Source organism: Leopardus geoffroyi, chromosome D2, assembly GCF_018350155.1.
Source record: "Leopardus geoffroyi isolate Oge1 chromosome D2, O.geoffroyi_Oge1_pat1.0, whole genome shotgun sequence".
In the NCBI taxonomy this organism is placed as follows: domain Eukaryota; kingdom Metazoa; phylum Chordata; class Mammalia; order Carnivora; family Felidae; genus Leopardus; species Leopardus geoffroyi.
In genome coordinates this window covers 78293147-78315651 of record NC_059334.1, presented here as the reverse complement: position 1 = coordinate 78315651, position 22505 = coordinate 78293147, and the positions used below count along the sequence as shown (strand labels likewise).

Sequence of the window (22505 nt, the reverse complement as noted above, 5' to 3'; positions counted from 1 at the left end):
GCCCATGACCAAGTGTGTTCTTACCTGATTACATGGTCTGCTGACTACAGTTTGCCTTCCTTGAGCCCAAAAGGTTATGTCTTAACTGGAATGTGCGTTGCGTTTAGGTCTTAAGATGGGTCATTGATTCCTAACTAACTCTCAAGGTCCTTGAGCTGATGGGATTGTCACGTTGACCAACATACCACATTGTTGTGTTCTTAGGGTCGTCCAAATCGCGAGTTGAATGGTAGTTACGTTCAGTTGAATTTTTAGTATCTTTCGTAGCCTTTTCTGATTATTTATTCACAACTTCTAAAACCAGTCTATTAATTTTATTTATATTTAATACTTAACCATTACTCCCATATAATAGCAGGCCACTGGAGCATGAATGCCAAGTGACAGTATTTAAAGTAGAAGTATGAAGACAGTAGTTCTGCCACACGCTAGCTTTGTGACTTTAGGCGGGTCACGAGTTTCTCAGCCTCAGTTTCATTATCTGTGAAGTGGGGCATTCAGACTACATGAAATGAAGGATTTTTAAAAAAAAATTTTAAAGTTTTTATTTAAAATCCAGTTAGTTAACATAGAGCGTAATACTAGTTTCAGGAGTACAATACAGTGGTTCAGCACTTCCGTACCTTACCCAGTGCTCATCATAACAAGTGCAGACCTTAGTCCCCATCACCCGTTTAACCCACCCCCCCACCCCCTGCCACCAACCTCTCCTCTCGTAACCATCACTTTGTTCTCTATAGTTAAGAGTCTGTTTCTTGGTTTGCCTCTCTCTTTTTTTCCCCTTTGCTCATTTGTTTCTTAAATTCCACTTACGAATGAAATCATACAGTATTTGTCTTTCTCTGACTTATTTTGCTTAATGTAATACTTTCTAGCTCCATCCATGTCATTGCACATGACAAGATTTCATTCTCTTTTATGGCTAATATTCCATTATGTGTACGTATGTATGTGTGTGTATATATGTGTGTGTGTATATATGTATGTGTATATATATATATGTATGTGTATACGTATATATATACACATATATACCACATCTTCTTGATCCATTCATCAGTTGGTGGACACTTGGGCCGTTTCCATAATTTGGCTGTTGTGGGTAATGCTCCTGTAAACATCAGGGTGCGTGTATGCCTTTGAATTAGTATTTTTATATTCTTTGGGTAAATACCTAGTAGTGCAACTGTTGGATCATAGGGTGTTTTTCACTTTTGGAGGAACCTGCATATTGTTTTCCAAAATGTCCACACGAGTTTGCATTCCCACCAACATACACAAAAATAAATTCAAAATGGATTAAAGACCTAAATGTGAGACCTGCAACCATAAAAATCCTAGAAGAGAACATAGGCAGTAAGCTCTTTGACATTGGCTGCAGCAACTTCCTTCTAGACAGGTCTCCTGAGGCAGGGGAAACAAAAGCAAAAATAAGGTATTGGGACTTCATACAAATTAAAAGCTTCTTTATAGCAAAGGAAACAACAAAACTAAAAGGCACCCTATTTAATGGGAGAAGATTGACATATCTGATAAAGGGTTAACACCCAAACTATGTAAAGAACTAAAACTCAGTACCCCAAAGAAAAGGATTCGAGTATGTTTTGGGACCTCCAAATGTTTCGGACTTTTTGTGAGGATCACACTATTAAAAAACTAGAATGCATTACATAAAGGTAAGGTATACGATTCTGAAGCATCAAGTGATAGGCATCACATAAACCTTTTAGCATTTTCCATAGTTGTGCTGGACTTCACTACAGTGAACCCTTTCACCCGCCTTCTCTGTTCTATTAGGAGCAGAAGATTCAAGTTGCAGTTTCAGATGAGGCCAAGTCTTTAAGAAAGTGTTTTCCAAACTCTTGAATATGGTCCACTGTAAAAAAGGGATTTTCCAGTGTGACAGTACACATTTCCGCGTTTCTCGCAAACACAGCTGAAACAAAGCTGTGCTGACCATTACTCATCTTTACTCATGGGAGGCACTCCAGTATTTTTGAGTTGGTTCTAGGATTGAGAGATGAGGATGGGGGGGGGAAAGCTCTGGATTCTCACTCCAACTTTGCTCTCCTTCTCTTCTGATAGACATAGTCGTGGTAGCAGCGATTGCCACGATGAATATTGGTTGGTCCACCTGTTGTGCTCATCACTTAGCATGTATCATCTTAATTCATCCTTCCACTGACTCACATTCACCTCGCTGACTATTGCTGTTACCTGTCGATCAGTATTCATGAGGCAAACAACTGATTAGTAGTAGAAAGAGGTTGAGTTGGGCGAGTGTAGTAAGAGTATTCCTGTCCCTGGAAGGACCTATTTAAATTACTCTCTGAACATCTCACAGTTGTAGTTGTTGAGAGTCCTTTGCCGAGTGGTGGATATTGTGTGTATGTGGTATGTACGTGCAGCGATCCCTGGCCCTGAGAGCTGAGGACAGACCGAGGAATGTGCCCCACACAGCTACGTTACCGTCCTGAGTGGCCATATTTGAATGACTAGTCACTACCCTAGACAGCTTTGGGTGGGGGCTCTAGATCAGATATTTTGAGCCTGTCAGATGTAGTTTGCGTGTTTGAAATAATGGGCCCACTCATCAAAAGCCTGAGGAAGTTTTGGGCCATAGGCAAAAACTGGACTACAGGCAAGAAAAAAATGGTACAAGTTTGAATTGGTTTCTTTCTATTTAAGAGCACTTCTGTCTCTCCAGGCTTTCTTGGTCAGTTGCTGACAGGCCTCTCTGTTTCTTAATTCCAGTGATATTAGTAACTAAGATAGCAGTTTTGCTCATGGTTTTCATTTTGTGTTTTATCCTTGTGTATGCACACATACATGGGCTTTGGGTAAGAAAAGTCACTAGTACATTGGCGAGGTGACAGAATGGTTCTCCTCCTCTCCTCTGCTGTGGCAGATTTGGATTCAGGATGGTCGCACAGACCTTTATGTTCTCGTAAGTGGTCTACTGTCCATCTTGGTCAGGATTCTCGTGTTTTTATATTTTACTGGGGCCTCAACTTGTAATTTTACTGATCAGGTATTCTAGAGATTATGTCCTAACTAGATAGTTAACTGAAAACTGTATATAAAACTAAACAACATTAACAAAATTGTATTCTGTGGTATCACACAATAATATTGTTTATCATGTATTTTAGCAAACTACACAGTTGTATGCCCAATTTTTAAAATACCTCCTCACTTTGGTTTGTTACATAACTGTCTTTGTCTACCAAGTGTCTGGATTCTCCAGATGTGTCTGCCTTTGAAGAAAGATACGACCTTAGAGGCTTACCTCTTTTGACAAACTCTGGACTGAAATACTATGTCCGTTGATTTTATGATGCCGTCACAGATGCCCTTTAAAACATATTTTACTCTAAGTAAACACGATTTGAGTATGTTAGGGGAAATTTAAATCAATACCACTTGTGTTTTCCTCTTTTAATTTCTTTTTTGCTTACTTAATGTTAAGTTGCATAGATCATTTCTTTGAGCAGACAGCAGCAGAGTTTACTGTAGTCGTCTGAACCTTGGCATCAGGAACTCTGAGTTCTAATTTCACGTTCGGATCTAAGTTACATTCCCTTCGTAAAGACGCCTCTCTTCCAAGGAGTCGGTTGTAAGTATGACAGTGGCTATGGAAGCCCGTGATGCAGGTGCCAGGGAGAGCTCGGGAACGCTATGCCCTTTAAACTTTGTCCTCAGCTCTTTCTCCACCTGTCTTCTGCACAGGCCTTCTCAGTCTGAAGCGAGTTATTGCTCATGTGGGAGCTTTGATACACATCTTAAAGTAATGCCAGGTGATTCCTCAAAACTGAATGAAACCAAAAAACAAGGTCTTTCGGGTTAATGCAGTTAGAGGGTGTGTGGAGGGAGGGGTGAGGTGCTGTGATCTACTGACTAAATGTAAAGAAGTGTATCTGAGCTGGTTCACTAAATTTGCATCATCTTTGTTCTGTAAAATAATGGTTTTGGAAAAGTCAAATGGGATCCAGTGATTATAAATTGAGCTCTATCTTTTAATGTCTCTTTTAAAAAACACCCTGTTGGGGCACCTGGGTGGCTCAGTCAGTTAAGTGTCCAACTCTTGATTTTGGCTCAGGTCATGATCTTGAGGTTCAGGAGTTCGAGCCCCACATCGGGCTCTGCACTGACAGCGTGGTGTCTGCTTGGGATTTTCTCTCTGCCCCTCCCCACTCATACTCTCACATGTGTACATGCTCTCTCTCTCTCTGTCTCTCTAAAAAACAAAACAAAACCAAAAATACCCTGTTGTTAAATCCATTATTGCGAATTCTTTGACAAAACAAAGGCTCTCTTGCAGTACAGCTAATCATCTGTATTATATTTTCATTTTTAAAATTAGGATTTTTGAACATGTTTTCTTAAAGCACTCAAACTGCATTCAAGAAAGCAAGGAAAATCAGAAGGGACTATTTAGTTTATTTGCACTTTCTGAATTTGCCAGTGGTCCGGTGTTTGCTTTGGGACCGTAGACCTGGCTTTAACTACAAACTGTAGCCATTTCTTTCGTAACTGCACACTTCTGAAAATACAGTTGACCCTACTGAAAATACGGAAGTTGACACTTCTGAAAATAACACAGGAGTTAGGAGTACCCACCTCCGTCCAGCTGAAAATCAGCATGTAAGTGTTGACTCTGCTAAAACTTTACTAAGAGCCTCCTGTTGACCAGAAGCCTTACCAGTGACATAAATGGTCAATGAATGAATAATTGGTATGTTATATGTATTATATACTGTATTCTTACAATAAAGTCAGCTAGAAAAAAATTTTAAGAAAATCATAAGGAGGAGAAAATACATTTACAGTCCTGTACTGTATTTATCAAAAAAAAAAAAAAAAAAAAGTCTGCATGTACCTAGATCCACATACCTCAAACTTGTATTGTTCAAGGATCAACTGTATTTTTGAAAGAAATTGGTTTCCAAAGAGGAGTGTGTATGAACTGTAAGTACAGTGCTTTGTAACACTGCTTGATTCGTTTTTAGTCACAATACTTTATTTTGTTTTTCAAAATACTTTAAAGGAATAGTCGAGATTTTTAAAAAATACGTCACAGAAACGTGCTTGGATTCAAAGGACTGAGCAACACGGTTCTATAAAAGGCCTCAGATTCTGTCCTCTTACGTTGTTGCCCAAAAGTTCTATAACAGGCTCAAGTCTTAGGAAGAAGTATTTGAGATGTAGGAAGCATTCTTAAAGATTTATTTTAAACTTAAAAAAACTGGAATTTACTTTAGAAAGTCTCAAGTTTTAGGGATTCATGAGTAAATCGTGTACCTGAGCAGCATGAAGACAAAAACTCAGTTTCTGTGTCAGACCTGTCAGAGCTGATGAAGGACACGGAGAGTCCCAGGAGTGGCCTGGTGGAACAAAAGAGAACTCTCCTGTTGTTGTCCAGAGGTTCTACGTATCACTGGTGAGATTTTGCCTGAGTTGGTTACCCGTTAGCTTACTTAATGCCAAGAAAGGGGTTTTAATCTTATTAGAGTTCCCATCACACACCTTTTCATTGTTAAAACATTTTACTTCAGAGTAGATCTTTTCAGTGCCCTGCAATGAAAAGGAAAACCAAGAGCATCAAGTCATTTGGGGAGACTGGAGTCCGCAAGTAACAAATGGATTTCATCGCACGCAAATGTAGACTAATGAAAGCACAGCAGAAACTCTGGAAGAACACGGAACAATCCACTGGACTGGCAACCCAAGGAAGGCATAGAAGGATCTAATAATTAAAGCTAGAACAGCTGGGGCACCTGGGTGGCTCAGTTGGTTGAGCGTCCGACTTCGGCTCAGGTCACGATCTTGTGGTTCGTGAGTTCAAGCCCTACGTTGGGCTCTGTGCTGACAGCTCAGAGCCTGGAGTGTGCTTCAGATTCTGTGTCCCCCTCTCTCCGCCCCACCCCTGCTTGTGCTCTGTCTCTCTCTGTCTTTCAAAAATGAATAAACATAAAAAAATGTAAAAAAAGAGGCAAAAACAGCAAAACCTGCGTAGCTGTGCAGGGTAAAAAAAACCTTTCTTCCTCCAAGCAGGAGGATAATATACCGGAAGGAAATGTGGCAAAGCTTCTTTGGTTGAGTTTGTTTATCACCTTGGAGAAGGGCGTTTCCCCTGTGGAAGTGGGTTGCAGTCTCCAATCTCGCATCCAAAGATAGAACCAAAACACACTCAGCGATTATCCTCCCTGGATTGGGGACCAATAACCAACAGGGCCTTTGAACGGCATCTAAGTAATTCCTAGCTCACGGCTGCCTCACAAGTGTCCGTAAATGCTGCTTAAGCAGTTGACTTTGGCTGTGGTTCACTGCTGGGTTTGGGCCCAAATTCCTCTCTTCATATAAATCATCAGTTGAGCCCTGCCAGTTCATAAAAGATCTGGAACATGGGTGTTCTCCATGCAGTGTCTCTGTTTCTAAAATTCTTAGTCCCTCTGGAGAAGCAGACATATACTGGTCTAGGACGTGAAGCGTGAGACACAGCCTTTTCATTCCAGATGGACTTAGGTTGTGTTTGATGGATTGTTTACAGTTAGCATCATTTCTTTACATTTTATTGTGGCTAATTAACAGGAGTTTTATGTAGATGTCAGATACCATTCTTGTTCCAAAAACAGATTAAACAGAGCACAATTCAAAGCAATTGTGACCTGATCAATTTCAATATTTATTACATATTCAGAAACAAAATAATCCAAGAATGATTTAATTTGGGAACTCAGACATTGAGTAATAAACATGAGGTACTAATTAACAAGATAGTTGATGAAAGCTGGATAGTTGCTCTGAAGATGTGTTGCTCGTCTGGAGTCTGAGATCAGCACCATGAACCACAGGCATTTAGTGGATGCCTACTCAGCACTTTGTATCTCCAGGATCAGGGGTGCGTCGTGCCTGGACCTTGAGGCTACAAAGAAGTACAAGATTTGCTTCCCATCCTCAGGGAGTTTACTGTTAGGATGGGAAGACCATCCACATATAAGATGACAGAGAGCAATCAAAATATTGTTCCTGTAATAGGTTTTTTTCTTCATTAAAAAGCACTATCGAGGGACATCTGGGTGGCTCAGTCGGTTAAGTGTCCGACTTCGGCTCAGGTCATGATGTCATAGTTGGTGGGTTCAAGCCCCACGTCGGGCTCTTTGTGACATCTCAGAGCCCGGAGTCTGCTTTGGATTCTGTGTCTTTCTATCTCTCTCTGCCTGTCTCCCGCTTGCGCTCTCTCTCTGTCTCTCTCTCAAAAATAAACATTAAAACAATTTTTTTGAACATTTTTGATGGATGTGTTAATTAGGTTGATTGTGGTAATTTCACAGTGTGTACATATATCAAAATAGCATCCTGTACACCTTAAGTGTATGCAATTCTAATTTTTATTTGTCAAGTTTACCTGAACAAAGCTGGTTGCCAGGGGTAGCACCATTTTTAAATGGTCTTAATAGAAGAAAAATCTAAGTGGACATAAGATGCCTTACAGGGACAAAATTGCTGAGATTTGAAACTGCGTTTTTCTAAGCAAAGTAAGAGTTACATTTTCTCTAATTTGCCTAAAAGATCTTGGAAACTTTGATGATAGCCATTAACTCTGTTCATTGGCCTTTGCATTCCCACCATTGTTTGGGATTAAAAATAAAATCTAAGGTATGTTTTTGAGTATGAAAAAGCCTTAGGATTATAGGATAGCTGGATGGTCCTGGCTGCTGAACCTGGGGCTGGGGGAGGAGCTGCTTCTAAGCTTTCTTCCCAGGGAGCCAGCACCTGTGTTTGCATTAAGCATGGTTCGTAACCTAACCCCCACAGACTGTCTTCATTTTGATATTCAGAAAATCACTATTTACAGAAGAGAGAGATGGCTGTGTCTGACTTTCCATCACTTATCTCACTCAGCTTTTTGTGAAGATTTTTGAGGGACCCGATTTGATGCATTTTTTTTTCTTCCCCTGATAGCCTTAGTTTCATTTGTGGGTATTAAATGTTTCTTTATTTCAGAATTTTTGCAAGCTTCAACAAGGTGGGTGCCATCCTTACAGATATCCTAGTTTGCTTTAAGACTGGAGTTTTTTATGTTTAAGACGCTTGAGACGTTTGTTCATTCTATCAAGATACTTTAAAACAGTGAATGTGTAGAGTCTCATTTTGAGATTGCTCTTAATTGCAGTGGATAATGAAAGGTCCGATACGATTTTTTTTTCAGTTAAGGAAAGAGCTTATAAATCCTCCACTCATCTTGAATAACAAATTATTAAAAATTAAGCACAATGAATTATTGCTTTATTGTCAGATCAGACTTATTGAATTTTGGCTTTATTGATCAGAGTGTATACGGTTCATAGCATTGTTTGAACTTTAAGCCACAGAGAAGTAATTGATCTTAAGGTTCAAAAGCAGATTGTTTTGAAGAACACAATATATAATAAATCCTGAAAATATTTCAAATTTGCACTTAAGATGCTATAGTTTTGTTTTAGCTTATGAAAATCAATAAAATCCTGAAATACTACCTTTGACTACTAATCTCAGAGGTTATTAAGGATCTTCATGCTAAAGTACAAAGACATGGCCCAGTGGGAATGTCTTAGATATTGTACTGTATTTCCTTTGTACTTTCCCTCTCTTCTCCTCTGTATGTGCGGGGGAGAGTGGTGGGTAGAGTATGTGTGTGTGTGTCTCTCTCTCTGTCTTTTTTAATCTATTAATCCATTCCTACTTCTGCGTAGTGGTCCATGGTGTGGATGATCGTTGTGCCCCAGCTTGTTTAATTATTTACCTGTTGAAGGATTTCTGTGCTTTTCCAGTTTATGACTATCACCAGAAAAACCCTGCATAAACATTTGTTATACCGGTTTTTGTGTGAACTTAATTTTCGCTTTTCTCTGGGATGAATGACCGAGAGTGTAATTGCCAAGTTGTATGGTAAAAGTAGGTTTAGTTTCTTAAGAAGCTGCCAAGTTGTTTTCCAGAGTTGTTGTGCCGTTTTATATTACCACCACCATGTATGAAAGACACCGTTCCTTCATGTTCTTGCCAGCACTGGTTTTGTTTCTATGTTTTTGTTTTAGCTATTCTAACAGGTGGATAGCAGTATCTCACTATGGTCTTAATTTGCGTTTCCCTAATGGCTGATGGACATCTTTTCATGTGCTTATTTGCCATCCATATTTTCCCTTCGGTGAAATGTATCCTCGTGTCTTTTGTGCATTTTTCTAAAGGGATTGTTTGTTTTTATATTGTTGGGTTATAAGAGTTCTTTATTTATTTTTTTTAAAGTTTAAGTAATCTCTACACCGAACATGGGGCTCGAACTCACGACTCTTAAGATTGAGAGTTGCACACTCTTCCGACTGAGCCAGCCAAGCCAGCCCCTCTTTATATACTTTTTTAAGGTTTATTTACTTATTTTGAGAGAGAGAGTGAGAGAAAGAGTGCGTGCATGAGCAGGGGAGGGGCAGAGAGGGAGGAAGAGAGAGAGAATCCCAAGCAGGTTCTTCGCTGGCAGCAGCCGAGGCCACTGTGCGGGCTCGAACTCACAAACCATGAGATCATGACCTGAGCAGAAACCAAGAGTCAGTTGCTTAATCCACTGAGCCACCCAGGTGCCCTTCTTTATATACTTTAAATATCAGTCTTTAGTAGCTTGTCTTTTTATCCTTTTAACAGATTTTCATAGAGCAAAAGTTTTTCATTTTAATACTGTCCAACTTATCATTTTTCTCCCTTATGAATCATGCTTTTGGTTTCATGTCTAAGAACTCTTCAGTAAGCCCTAGGTGTCAAATATTTTTCTCCTGTTAGTTTTATACTTTTACAGGTAACGTTTAAGTCTGTGATTCATTCCGAGTTAATTTTTTTTGAGATGTGCAGTTTAGATCAAGATTCAGTTTAGATCAAGATTCAGTTTTTTGGCTGTGCATATCGAGTTGCTCCAGAACTGTTTGTTGGGAAGGCTCTTCCTCCACTGAATTGCTTTTGCGTCTTTGTCAAAAATCAGTTGGCCATACTTGTGTGGGGCTGTTTCTGGATACTCTGTTGTGTCCCACAGATCCGTATGTCTACCTGGGTAATGTGTAAATATTACACAGTCTTTTTTTTTTTTTTTTAATGTTTATTTTTGTGAGAGAGCAAGAACGCACATGAGTGGGTTGGGGCAGAGAGCGGGAGGCGGAGAATCCGTAGCAGGCTCCATGCTCTCCATGCAAAGCCCAATATGGAGCTTGAACCCACCAACCATGAGATCATGACCTGAGTCGAAGTCAGACGCTCAACCAGCTGAGCCACCCAGGCGCCCCTACAGTCTTGATTACTGTAGCTTTGTAACAAGTCTTAAAATTCAGTCAAATGATTCTTTTTCAACTTTATTCTTTTTCAGAATTGTTTCAGCTCTCCTAGTCTTTCTGCATACATTTGGGAATAATCTTGCCTATATCCATAAAAATACTTGCAAGGATTTTGTTAGGAACTGTGTTACATCTATAGATCAGCTGGGAGAGAATTAATATTTTTATCACAAGTTTTTCAGTCCATAAAATGGAACATCTGTCCATTCATTTAGATCTTTGATTTCTTCCAGCAGCATTGTGTGGGTTTCAGCATGCAAGTCCCATACATGTTCTTGTAGGTTTACAGGTATTTCTTTTTCCAAGTAATTATAAATGGCGTGGTTTTTTATATTTAATAATTTCCACATGTTTATTGTTCATTGAAATACAGTGGGCCTTTTAAAATATTTGTTTCGATCGTGGCAAAATATACACAACATAAGATTCACCATTTTAACTATTTTTAAGTGTGTAGTTCAGTGGCATTAAGTACATTCACATTGTACAATATCACCACCATCCCTCTCCAGAATTCGTTTCATCGTCCCATATTGAAACTCTGTACCCATTAAACACTAACTTCTGTTCCTTTCTCCCCCAGCTCCGGGCAACCATAATTCTAATTGCTGTCTCTATGAACTTGATTATTAAGTTTTTCATAGGAGTGATATCGTACATTATTTGTCCTTCTGTGACTGGCATATTTCACTTAGCACAGTGCCTTCAGGGTTCCCTCATGTCATAGCAGATGTTAGCGTTTCATTTCTCTTTAAGGTTGAATGATATCCCATTGTATGTATACACCATATTTTATTTATCCATTCATCCATTCGTGGACACTTGGGTTGTTTCCACCTTTTGGCTGTTGCAAATAATGCTGCTCTGAACACGGGTCTCCAAACATCTCTTTGAAACCCTGCTTTCTGTTTTTTGGATATATGTCTAGAAATGGAATTGCTGGATTATATGGTAATTCTAATTCTTATTTTTTTGAGGAACCACCATACTGTTTTTCCCCGTGGCCACACCATTTCACATTGCCATCAGCCGCGTGCAGGTGTTCCAGTTTTTCCACATCCTCTCCAACGCTTGCTGTTTTCTGTTTTTTTGACAATAGCCATCTGGGTGGGAAGCGTTATTTTATTGTGGTTTCTATTTGCATTTCTCTAATGGTGACTGATGTTGAACATCTTTCCATGTGCTCTTTGGCCACCGGTATGTCTTCTTTGGAGAAATGTCTATTCATGTCTTTTGCCTGTTTTTGAATCAACTTATTTGGGGTTTTTTGTTGTTGAGCGTTAGGAGTTCCTTATATCCCAGATACTAATAACCATAGCAGGTATGTGATTTGTAGTTCATTTGATTGGTGTATGTTGATGTTTATCCTGTGACTTTGCTGGGCTCACTTGGATTTCTAGGAGGATTTGTTTTCCAGCATCTTTGAGGTTTTGTGCATAGACAGCTATGTTACATGCAAGTAGGGACAATTTTATTTCTTCTTTTCCCATCTGGGTGCATGTTTGTTCCTTTTTTTACCTTATTGCAGTGGCAACTTCCAGCACTACCTTGAATGAAAATAGAGCAGACATCCTTGCCTTGTTTCTGATCTTAGGGGGAAAGCATTCGTTCTGTATCAAGTTGAGGAAACCCCCCTTCGATCCTGGTTTTCTGAGACTTTTTCACATGCGTGGTTGGTTGTTGAATCCGTCAGGTGTATTTTCTGCCTCATTTGATGTGACTGTGATTGTTTTCTCTAAACTGTTAATATGGTAGATTATCTTGGTTAGCTTTCAAATACTGAATCAGCCTTGCATACCTGGGATAAATGCAACTGCTGAATTCTTTTTTGCTAACATCTCATAAAGGATTTTTGCATCCATATTCATAAGGAGTACTGGTTTGCGATTGTCTTTAGTTGTGCTTTGTCTAATTTAGGTTCCTGCTTTTATTTTCTGAAAGAGATTGTGTAGAATTGGTGTGTTAATTCTTATTTAAATGTTTGGTACAATTCTCCAGGGAGCCCATTGGGGCCTAGAGATTACTTTTTTGGAAATTAATTACAAATCCAATCTCTTTACTAGTTAGTTATAGGGCTGTTTATATTATTTCATATTGGGTGAGTTGGGGCAGTATGTTTTTTGAGATTATTCTCAGAAAGCTTTTTTTCTTGCTACATTTTTTTTTTTTTTTTTTTTTTTTGTCTCTGTGTATTGGCTTTTCCGGGTCACCAGCTTTTCCAGGATCTCCTCTGGAATACATGAGGCAGAAAGAGCCCAGGACGCTCACCGCCTTATCATTCCTCAGGCCTCCGAGTCCCTACCGGGCTGCGCCTTCCCTCCTGTTCCAGCGTCTTCTTATGTTTTATGTATAATGTCCAGGGTTTTCTGTCATCCTCAGTGGGGCAGTGGAGAAAAGTAGGTGTGCCTCATCTTGCTGGAAGTGAAAACCCCTGTCTTCTCTTGTCTTAATTAGAAAAAAATAATAATAAAATGCCAGGGTGCCTGGGTGGCTCAGTTGGTTAAGCATCCAACTCTTTAAAAAAAAAAATTAATGTTTATTTTTTGAGAGAGACAGAGCATGAGTAGGGGAGGGGCAAAGAGAGAGGGAGTCACAGAATCTGAAGCAGGCTCCAGGCTCCGAGCTGTGAGCACAGAGCCCGACACGGGGCTCAAACTCATGAACCGTGAGATCATGACCTGAGCCAAAGTCGGACACTTAACCAACTGAGCCACCCAGGCACGCCCACCCCCCCTTTTTTTTCAATTTTTTTTTTAACCTTTAGCATCCAACTCTTGACTTCAACTCAGGTCATGATCTCATGGTAGTGAGATCAAGCCCCACGTGGGGCTCCGTGCTGGGGGTGGAGCCTGCTTAAGATTCTCTCTCCCTCTACTCCTCTCCCCTACTCATGCGTGTTCTCTTCCTTCTCTCTCAAAAAAAGTCCTAAGAAGTATTTTTTTTTTTAACTGGTTAGGAACGTGTAAACTATTATTCCTGTTTCAGCTGTGCATTTACAGCTATACTATGAAGACCATTAACGCATGCTACTGGTAGTTAATATGCAGCAAATGAGTAATTGAGAAAATTTGTCAAAAATCAAACATGATAAAATCTGATCCAAGTTTTGTAAAAAGGCTTATTTGTATCGCTAATACTACTTACTTGATTAACTTTCAGAGAGATTACAACACCTAGTTTCAGGTTTAAAAATCCAAAAGAAAACCAGATTTCAAAATCATAAAGCTGTGACAGTAAAAAGGCACTTACAATAGATGACACCACTGTGACCCTTACTCCTAATGTTGTGATGGTCTTAAATTGACTTTTAAGGAACTAGCAATAATCATCTCTGTCTCCTCTTCTCTCATCTATGTTAATATATTGGGTTTTATTTTTTTCAGTCTCCACAGAGTCACTTTATCAAATTACGAATAAAATTAAATGGAAATCTGCTGATTTCTAACACAAAAACAGTGGATCACAGCATTATTATAGAAGATGTGAAAGGACAACTGAGGTTATTTTGTACGTTCTTATTTGCACTGTAGCTAAGGCACACCTGAGGGTCACTCTCTCCATTCTGAAGCTTTAAGAGGAGCAGAAATGAAAAATGGCCACATGAATGTGGCAGTGGAGAAATTCTCTGCTGTAGCCTTGGTTTTTGGTTTTTGTCATGGGTTTGCTTTTTGTTTGTTTTGGTAATTTCCCTGTCTTAGAGCACTGTTTTTAAAGGCAATTGCAAGAAATTGTTCATGCACCCTTAGATTCATGCGCCGGTATGTTTTTAAGATCTCCTACATGTCTGACTACATGATGGGGTGTTTCTGTGCCGTCGCCTGTAGGCCCCACTCCCAGGGACTCCGATGGTCCATAGAGATCCTGAGCGTCAGAATTTCCTAAAACGTCCCCCATGATTCTAGTATGCAGCCACAGTTGAGAACCAGCGTGCTAGAATTTAGCTTACTATTTGTAATATGTGTTTTATTTGGGCGACTGGCAGAGCTTTCTTCTGCCTGCTGGACGATTCGTTTGTCCAGAAGTTTAGATGAGCCTTCAGGGGTGACTTCGCATTGAGGCAGGTTCGTGTGCTGTGTGCAGTCCCAGTCAGCTGACTCAGAAGCTCCCCCCTGTACCTGAGAACACGGCAGGCAGGCATTCTCCTTACCCAGCTCTGACTCACAGCTTCACCTGCTAAAAGCCGCACAGATGTGAGCACTCTCTTTAAAAAAGGGCGAAGTGACCGAAGTGGGAATTCTATCAACAGTAATTGTAGCTCCGTTGCTGCTTTTAGCATCGGTCTTGTGCTGGACGCTTCATATTTATTTATTCACCAGCACTTTAGCCCTAGGTGGCTTCTTTGTGTTGAAAATTTTCTTTACTAGAAACATGATTGATTATATGATTGTAATTATTAAAAATATGGTGTGGGAAGTTAAACATATCCCAGTGCACGTGCATATAAGCATACATAGCCACACCCCAGGCTCTGCAGAGGTAAGCACTATTGAAGTTTGGTAGGAAGTTTGGGTTTTTTCCTGTGCGTATATTTTCCAATTTTAATTTTTAATCACATCATTTATTTAAACCTAGAATTTATATGTGTAAATTAAGTCCTTCTAAAATACCCTGTGGCTTGGTTTTTTACATTAAAATTAGGTTATCGTGAAAATGTTGTATCACGAACTTCCTCATTCCTTTTAAAAGTAAACTTTTTTAGAAGAGTTTAAACTTTACAGAAAAATGGCAAAGATAGTATAGAGCATTCTCCTGTACCCCCCTCACCCACTTTCCCCTGTTGTCAGTATCTTACATTTTTCTCATTTGCAGTTGTTTTTTTCACTAGACTTTTTTTTTTTGATCAGTTTTAAGTCTACAGAAAAACTGAGCAGAAAGTTTCCCCCATTATTAACATCTTGCCTTAGTGAGATATATTCGATACAGTTGATAAGCCAATATCGGTCCGTTATTATTAACTGAAGTCCATGGTTGACAATGGGGTCCACTCTTCGTGGTGTACATGGTATGATGTACAATGTGTAATGATATGTATCCCCCATAACAGGAGCCTGCAGAATAGTTTCGTTGCCCTAAATACCCTCTGTGTTCCACCTGTTCATCCCCGCTTCAAAGCCACCAACGCTTGGCCACCACTGATTTTTTTTACTGTCTCTATAGTTTTGCCTTTTCCACAGTGTCACATAGTTGGAATCATACGGTACGTAGCCTCATCAGATCGGCTTCTTTCACTTAGTAATATGCATTTGAAGTTCCTCCGTGTTTTTTCATGGCTTGAAAATTGCTGTCTTTTCATCACTGAATGATAGTCCATTGTATGAATGTATCACACAGTGTTTTCATTCATTCACTCATTGCAGCACATTTTGGTTGCTTCTGTATCTTGGCACTTATGAATAAAGCTGCTCTAAACATTTGTTTGTAGGTTCTTGTGTGGACATAGTTTTCCGTTCCTTGGGGCACCTGACTGGCTCAGTCAGTAGAACATGTGACTCTTGATCTGGGGTCACAAGTTTGAGCCCCACAGTGGGTGTAGAGCTTATTTAAAAAATAAATCTTAAAAAAAAAAAAAAAACTTAGGAGCCCCTAGGTGGCTCAGTCTGTTGAGCATCTGACTTCGGCTTAGGTCATGATCTCACAGTTTCTGGGTTTGAGCCCCACATCAGGCTATGTGCTGACAGCTCGGAGCCCGGAGCCTGCTTCAGATTCTGCCCCTTCTCTCTCTCTGCCCCTCCCCTGCTTGTGTGCACTCGCTCTCTCTTTCTCTCTCTCTCTCAAAAATAAATAAGCATTAAAAAAAATTTTTAAAAATTTTCAGCTCATTTGGGGAAATACCGAGAAGCATAATTATGGGGCCATATGGTATACATGCGTTTACTTGTTCTTTTTTAATGGCTGCAGACAATGATACACGTTATTGATAATAATTACCCATTGACGGACATTTAAGTTGTAAATTTTTTGCTATTACAAATAACGCTACAACATACTTTTAAATATACATCTTTTTGCACACATACTAATATTTCTGCAGGACACATCCCTAAAATGAGAATTGCTCTGACCAAGAGCATGTGAATTTGCCCAGCAGAAGACAAGTTGTACACTATAGCCTCCCACCTCTACTCCACTTAGTATTATCGAGTCTCCTAAGGCTCAAAAGAAAGATTTAGGCTGGAACCTGAGGATTGGGAGGTCAGACTTAAGTGATGGAAATTGAACCCATGAACATGGTCAAGGTTTCCTAGGGAGAAAGTGTAGAGCAAAAAGAGAGGATGACCTAGAATGGAATACTGTGTAACTCCTAACATGGAATGATCAGGCAAAGGATTGCCCTGGTGGAAAGAGAAGAAGCAGGGTGCGTGGCGTCAGAAAGGCTGGAGTGGATTTCAGGGAGGAGGGAGGTGGTCTTCTGAGTTTACGCTGTGCTGAGGGAGACGAGGACGGAACTGTGTTCGCCGTATTCACGACCAGTGAGACCTTTGCCCTTAGTGAATAGAGTAGACTGGACAGGGCTGAGACACACAGCGAGACAGATTGTGCAGTGGGTGGGACACGAGGAAATGGACATTAAATACCCTTTAACGAAGGAGGGAAAAGTAGAATAAGATTAACTGGAGGGTGAGCAGGGGTCAGAGAGTTTTGTTTGTTTCTGCCAGGTGGCAGTCTTAAGCTTTTATGAAAGTTAGTAAAAAGGAACTAGTAGAAGGAGATACTGTAACTTACAGAGATTGTTTGCAGATTGGGTTGAGGCCAAGAATGGGGAAGAGGACAGATTCCTGGAATGAGGCCTTTGGCAAAGAAAAATGAATTTGTATTTGCCTGTAGGTAAAAATTTTGTAATTTTGAATTTAATTTTATGCCCCTGGAAATTCTTAAAGGTTTTTGCTCTTTGAAGGTACTTTTGGACGTGTCTAGCTCGGTTCCCTTGGAAAGAAGCAAAGTTAACTCAATGTCAAGTTCAGTCATTGGAAGTTATTTTATGGCTTTCATTTTTAATGGCTTTGTTTGTGACCCAATGGGGTTACCTATCAGTGAGGTTACCGATGAGATTACCTATTATTGTATTAACTTTAACAAACTGTCACATGTGGAATTTAAAGCTGTTGATTAAAAAAAAAAAAAAAACTAGGGGTGCCTGGGTGGCTCAGTCTGTAAGCAGCTAGCTCTTGATTTTGGCTCAAGTCATGATCTTATAGTTGGTGATTTGGAGCCATGCGTCAGCATGGAACCTGCTTGGGATTCTCTTTCTCCCTCTCTCTCTGCCTCTCCCCTATTTGTGCACTTGTGCACGCTCTCTCTCTCTCAAAATAAATAAACTTTAAAAAATAAAGTGAAAACTAATTTGTTAAATCAACTGATCATAGATCATAAAAGGAACTAATTCAGTATATTTGATGATAAAAAAATTGTCAGATATCCATTTATTGACTTAAATACAGTATTACCTTTTACAGTTCCTTTTTCTCAGGACTCTACTTAAGATTTTTATTCTTCATCTTGATAACTCTGCTCTCTGACAGAAGAAACAGAATCTGAAAATACCTCCAGAGGTTGTAGTGATGAGAGTATGTCAGAACAAAATTTAACAATTAAAAAGTGTAAATGTAATGCTTGGGTTTAAAAATATACACATAGAATATGATGAGAGGCTGAAGAACATAGTTTAGCATGTTAATTTTTTATTCTGAAATAATTTCAGATGTACAGAAAAAGTTTTGAGACTAATACGAGGAACTGCACACCCTTCACTCAGATTCCCCAGTTGCGAACTTGTTACCACATTTGCCTTCTCATTTTCCCCTACTCTGTATTTTTTTCTGAACCATTTGGGAATAAGTTGAAGATCTCTTGCACCGTCATCCTTAAATATTTCAATGCATATATTGCCTGAGAGCAAGGATACTTTTCCACACAGGCAGCCATCCAGACGAGCACGGTAGCAATGTTCTGTTAGCACCATGTATTACACAGAAATCCATGTACACACAGGCAGACCAAACCAGAGTAAAAGTCAGTGTTGTGGGCTACATTTATTGTCATGTCCCTTTAGTCTCCTTTGATCTAGAACAGTTCTTTAGTACACCCTGGCTTTCATTACCTTGACATTTTTGAAGACACAGTCCAGTTGCTTTCTAGAATGTTCCTTAATTTCTTTTCATCAATTTCTGTTACGTTTCTTCATAATAGGACTCAGGTTACTTAGTTTTGGCAAGAACACCCTAGAACTGATGCTGCGTTCTCACTGCATCATCCGAGGAGTCAATCGCACTGTCAATCCATCTCACTGCTGGGGACTTGAATTTATATCACTTGGTAAAATAATGTCAAGTGTCTCCACTGTAAAATTAGCATTTTGTATATGTTAATAAGAAATTAATATTTTATAAGGAGATACTTTGAGACATTGTAAATATCCTATTTTATCAAACTTCTATCTACCAGTTTTTATATCCATTAATGATGATTCTTGCTTGAATCATTTATTACTGAGATGGTTGCCAAATGATGATTTTCTGGGGCACCTGGGTGGCTCAGTTGGTTAAGTGTCTGACTTCGGCTCAGGCCATGATCTCGTGGTCTGTGAGTTCAAGCCCCATGTCAGGCTCTGTGCTGACAGCTCAGAACTTGGATCCTGCTTCAGATTCTGTGTCTCCTTCTCTCTCTGCCCCTTCCCCCCCACCCCCCCACCCCCTGCCTCAAAAGGGGTAAAAAGATAGAATTACTGTTAGGAATAAATTTAACAGAGAAGTATAAAACTTATAATCTGAAAAATACAAAATATTGAAAGAAATTACAAAAGACCTAAGTAAATGGAAAAACATCCAATGTTTATGGATTGGACGACTTAATATTGGGAAGATGGCAGTACTCCTCAAACTGATCTACAGACTAAATGCAATCCCAATTAAAATGACAGCTGGTAGGGCTCACTTGGTTGAGTGTCCGACTTCGGCTCAGGTCATAATCTTTCGGTTCATGACTTCTAGCCCCACGTCGGGCTGGCTGCTGTCAGCCTGTCAGCCCAGAGCCCACTTTGGATCCTCTGTCCCCCTCTGTCTGCCCCTCCCCTGCTTGCACTCTCCCAAAAGTAAATTTAAAAAATAACAGCTGGCTTCTGTGCATAAATTGACAGGTGATTCCAAAATTCATGTGAAAATTAAAGGAATCCAGAATAACCAAAACGGTCATGAAAAAGAAGAATAAGGTTAAAATTGTGTGGTTGTGACACACAGACCTATCTATCCGTGGACTAGAATTGAGAGTCCAGGAGTTAGCTCTCATATTTATGATCAGCTGATTTCCAGAAATGATACCAAGACATTTCAGTGAGAGAAAAAGAATCTTTTCAACAAATGGTCCTGGGTGAACTGGATAACCACATACAAAAGAATGAAATTTGTTCCCTATTTCATAGTATATGCAAAAATTAACTCAAAATGGATTGTACCAAAATGTAAGAGCTAAACCATAAAACTCTTACAAAAAAATAGGAGTAAATTTTCCTAACCTTGGATTAGGCAGTGATTTCTTAAATATCACACCAAAAGCACAAGTAACAAAAGGAAAAAAAAATGAATAAATTAGGCTTCATCAAAATTTTAAAACTTTTATACTTCCAAGAGACACATCAACAAAGTACAGAGTCCATAGAATGGAAGGATGTTTTCATAGATCATATATCTGGTAAGGATCTAGTATCCGGAATATACAAACAACTCTTAGAACTCCATAAAAAGCTCAGTTTAAAAATGGGCAAATGACATGAATGTACATTCCTCTAAAGAAGATCCGTGAATGGCCAACAAGCACATAAAAAGAAACTCAACATCATTAGCCATCAGGGAAATGCAAACCAAAACCATGGTAAGATATTACTTCATTCACACTAGGGATGGCTGTAATGTCAGTGTTGATGAGGATGTGAAGAAATTGGAACCTTTATACACTGCTGATAGAATAGAAAATGGTGCAGCCACTTTGGACAACAGTCTAGCCTTTCTTCAGTAGGTTCAATGTAGAGTTTTCCTCTGACCCAGCAGTTTCAGCCCTTGGTATATATCTAAGAGAAGTGAAAGCACACAAAAACTTTGACCTGAATGTTCATAACATTAGTCATGATAGTTTAAAAGTATAAGTAACCCACGTGCCCATCAACTGGATAAGTAAAAGGCAGTGTGTCCATACAATGGCATATTATTTGGCAATAAAAAGGAACGAAGTGCAATTATATGCTGCAGCGTGGGCGAGCTGTGCCAAGTGAAAGAAGAAGTCACAAAAGATTGCATGTGGAGACTGAAAATAGACTGGTATTGCCTGGGGCTAGGGAAGTTGAGGAGGGGTGGGGAGCGACTGTTAGTAGGTGTAGGGTTACTTTCTGGGATGCTGAAAATGCTCTAAAATTGCTTGTTTTGATGGCTGCACAAGTCTGTGAATACACTAAAGACCATTGAATCATACGCTTTCAATGGATGAATTGTAGGAGAATTATATGTCAACAAAGCTACTATTCCATGGTATTTTACATAAGCTAAATTTAGATTTGTTTTCATTTTGTCCAAAAGAATATTCCAAGAGAAATGACTAGCAACATTATTCCTTATAGATTATGAAAGTGTGTAATTCTCCCCGACTGCTTTTGGATTCCCAGAGCAATTTTTTGAGCCTCCCACCAAGTGAACTTGACCAAGTAGCTGCCGAGTAGTGTTCATTTCTGTCACACGTGCCACGCATTCCCTTGCCTGGCCCTTTGCCGCCCGCGCTGAAATCTGCCTTTCACCGATTCTCCCCCTTCCCCATAGTGATCGAAACGTTTGTTAATACCTCTTGTCACATGAAGATATTCTAAATCATACTTGATAGTGAACTTTCCATAGTTGAGTTTGGTTTCAGAGTTGGGGTCTTGCATGCCTTCTTCACAATTCCACATTCTTCCTGTTGCATCATAGTTTCATTCAACTTCAGCTTCATTCGCGTTGCCCCATTTGCCGTCTGCACGGCCATCGTCCTGAGAAACTGTCAAGCATGTAATTTGTTTTCATGTTTATGAAATAATGCTCTACCAATAAATAATGGAGGTAAGAAAATAGACCATTTCATCGTTTTCTGGGAAGCCTAGACGTTAGGAGAATAACGAATGAGGTAAATCCCCATAAGAAGGAGTAAAGCCGTGAGCTCTAGATTCTTTTTGTCGGAAAGCGCCTGTGATGCGCAGTTCATCTCTTGCGAATAAAGAGCTGGGGAAAATCAAGCAGTCGTTGCCCATCGTGACGAGTTTCCCTTGAAGATTAAAACATCATAGATTTAACAGCATATTTGTACTGCCAGTGATCAGATGCTCAACTCAGAGAGTTTGCGGGATTGCCTTTGGTTTTTATCTTACAAAACTGTGATACATTAGAGAAAGAAAGGGTGCAAGAGGTGCTTGTTGGCACACCTTTCTAAGACTTGTCAGTAAGCTGGCAGTGTCCCTTGGATGAGATGGCAGATGGTCTTTCATCTCAGAGTGGCTGATTTTTCTAGTCAATTTCGAGTCCCCTCAAGAAGAGGCCTGTTGTTGGGGCGCCTGGGTGGCGCAGCTCAAGAAGAGGCCTGTTGTTGGGGCGCCTGGGTGGCGCAGTCGGTTAAGCGTCCGACTTCAGCCAGGTCACGATCTCGCGGTCCGGGAGTTCGAGCCCCGCGTCGGGCTCTGGGCTGATGGCTCAGAGCCTGGAGCCTGTTTCCGATTCTGTGTCTCCCTCTCTCTCTGCCCCTCCCCCGTTCATGCTCTGTCTCTCTCTGTCCCAAAATAAATAAACGTTGAAAAAAAAAAAAAAAAAAAAAGAAGAGGCCTGTTGTGCCATGTGGATTTAGCTGTGTGGGGTTTTGTCTACCAGCACCGATGACACTTACCAGGCGAGCGATTCAGGATGATCACAAAGCGTTTTGTGAGGGCGCGGGAATGCTTTTGTTGTTGTTGTTGTTGTGTTTTACTTCAGTAAATAAATCAATATTTTTGGTGTCTTAAGAATCTGGCAGTGTCTACGGCCATACCACCCTGAACGCGCCCGATCTCGTCTGATCTCGGAAGCTAAGCAGGGTCGGGCCTGGTTAGTACTTGGATGGAAGAATCTGGCAGAATATTTCTTGTTTAGGTTTTAAATTGGTTTTAATACT

The 22505-nt window shown here is 39.9% G+C and overlaps 1 protein-coding gene across 9 annotated transcripts in view; it reads left to right on the top strand.

Annotated features, from left to right (window-relative positions):
• ATE1 (arginyltransferase 1) overlaps positions 1 to 22505 on the top strand; it is a 154014-nt gene that overhangs the window by 126297 nt on the left and 5212 nt on the right. The window contains exon 13 of one of the 9 annotated variants that reach the window (XR_006701841.1): positions 15397 to 15549. The exons of 7 other annotated variants lie outside the window; for them this stretch is intronic. Coding sequence is in view for 1 of the 2 variants with exons in the window: in XM_045439726.1 (XP_045295682.1) it covers positions 21299 to 21399 (101 nt within the window). In the remaining variant the exon portion in view is untranslated. Of the gene's footprint in view, positions 1 to 15396; positions 15550 to 21298; positions 21428 to 22505 lie in introns of all 9 variants that reach the window. One more of the 9 variants, XM_045439726.1, reaches the window with a different exon arrangement.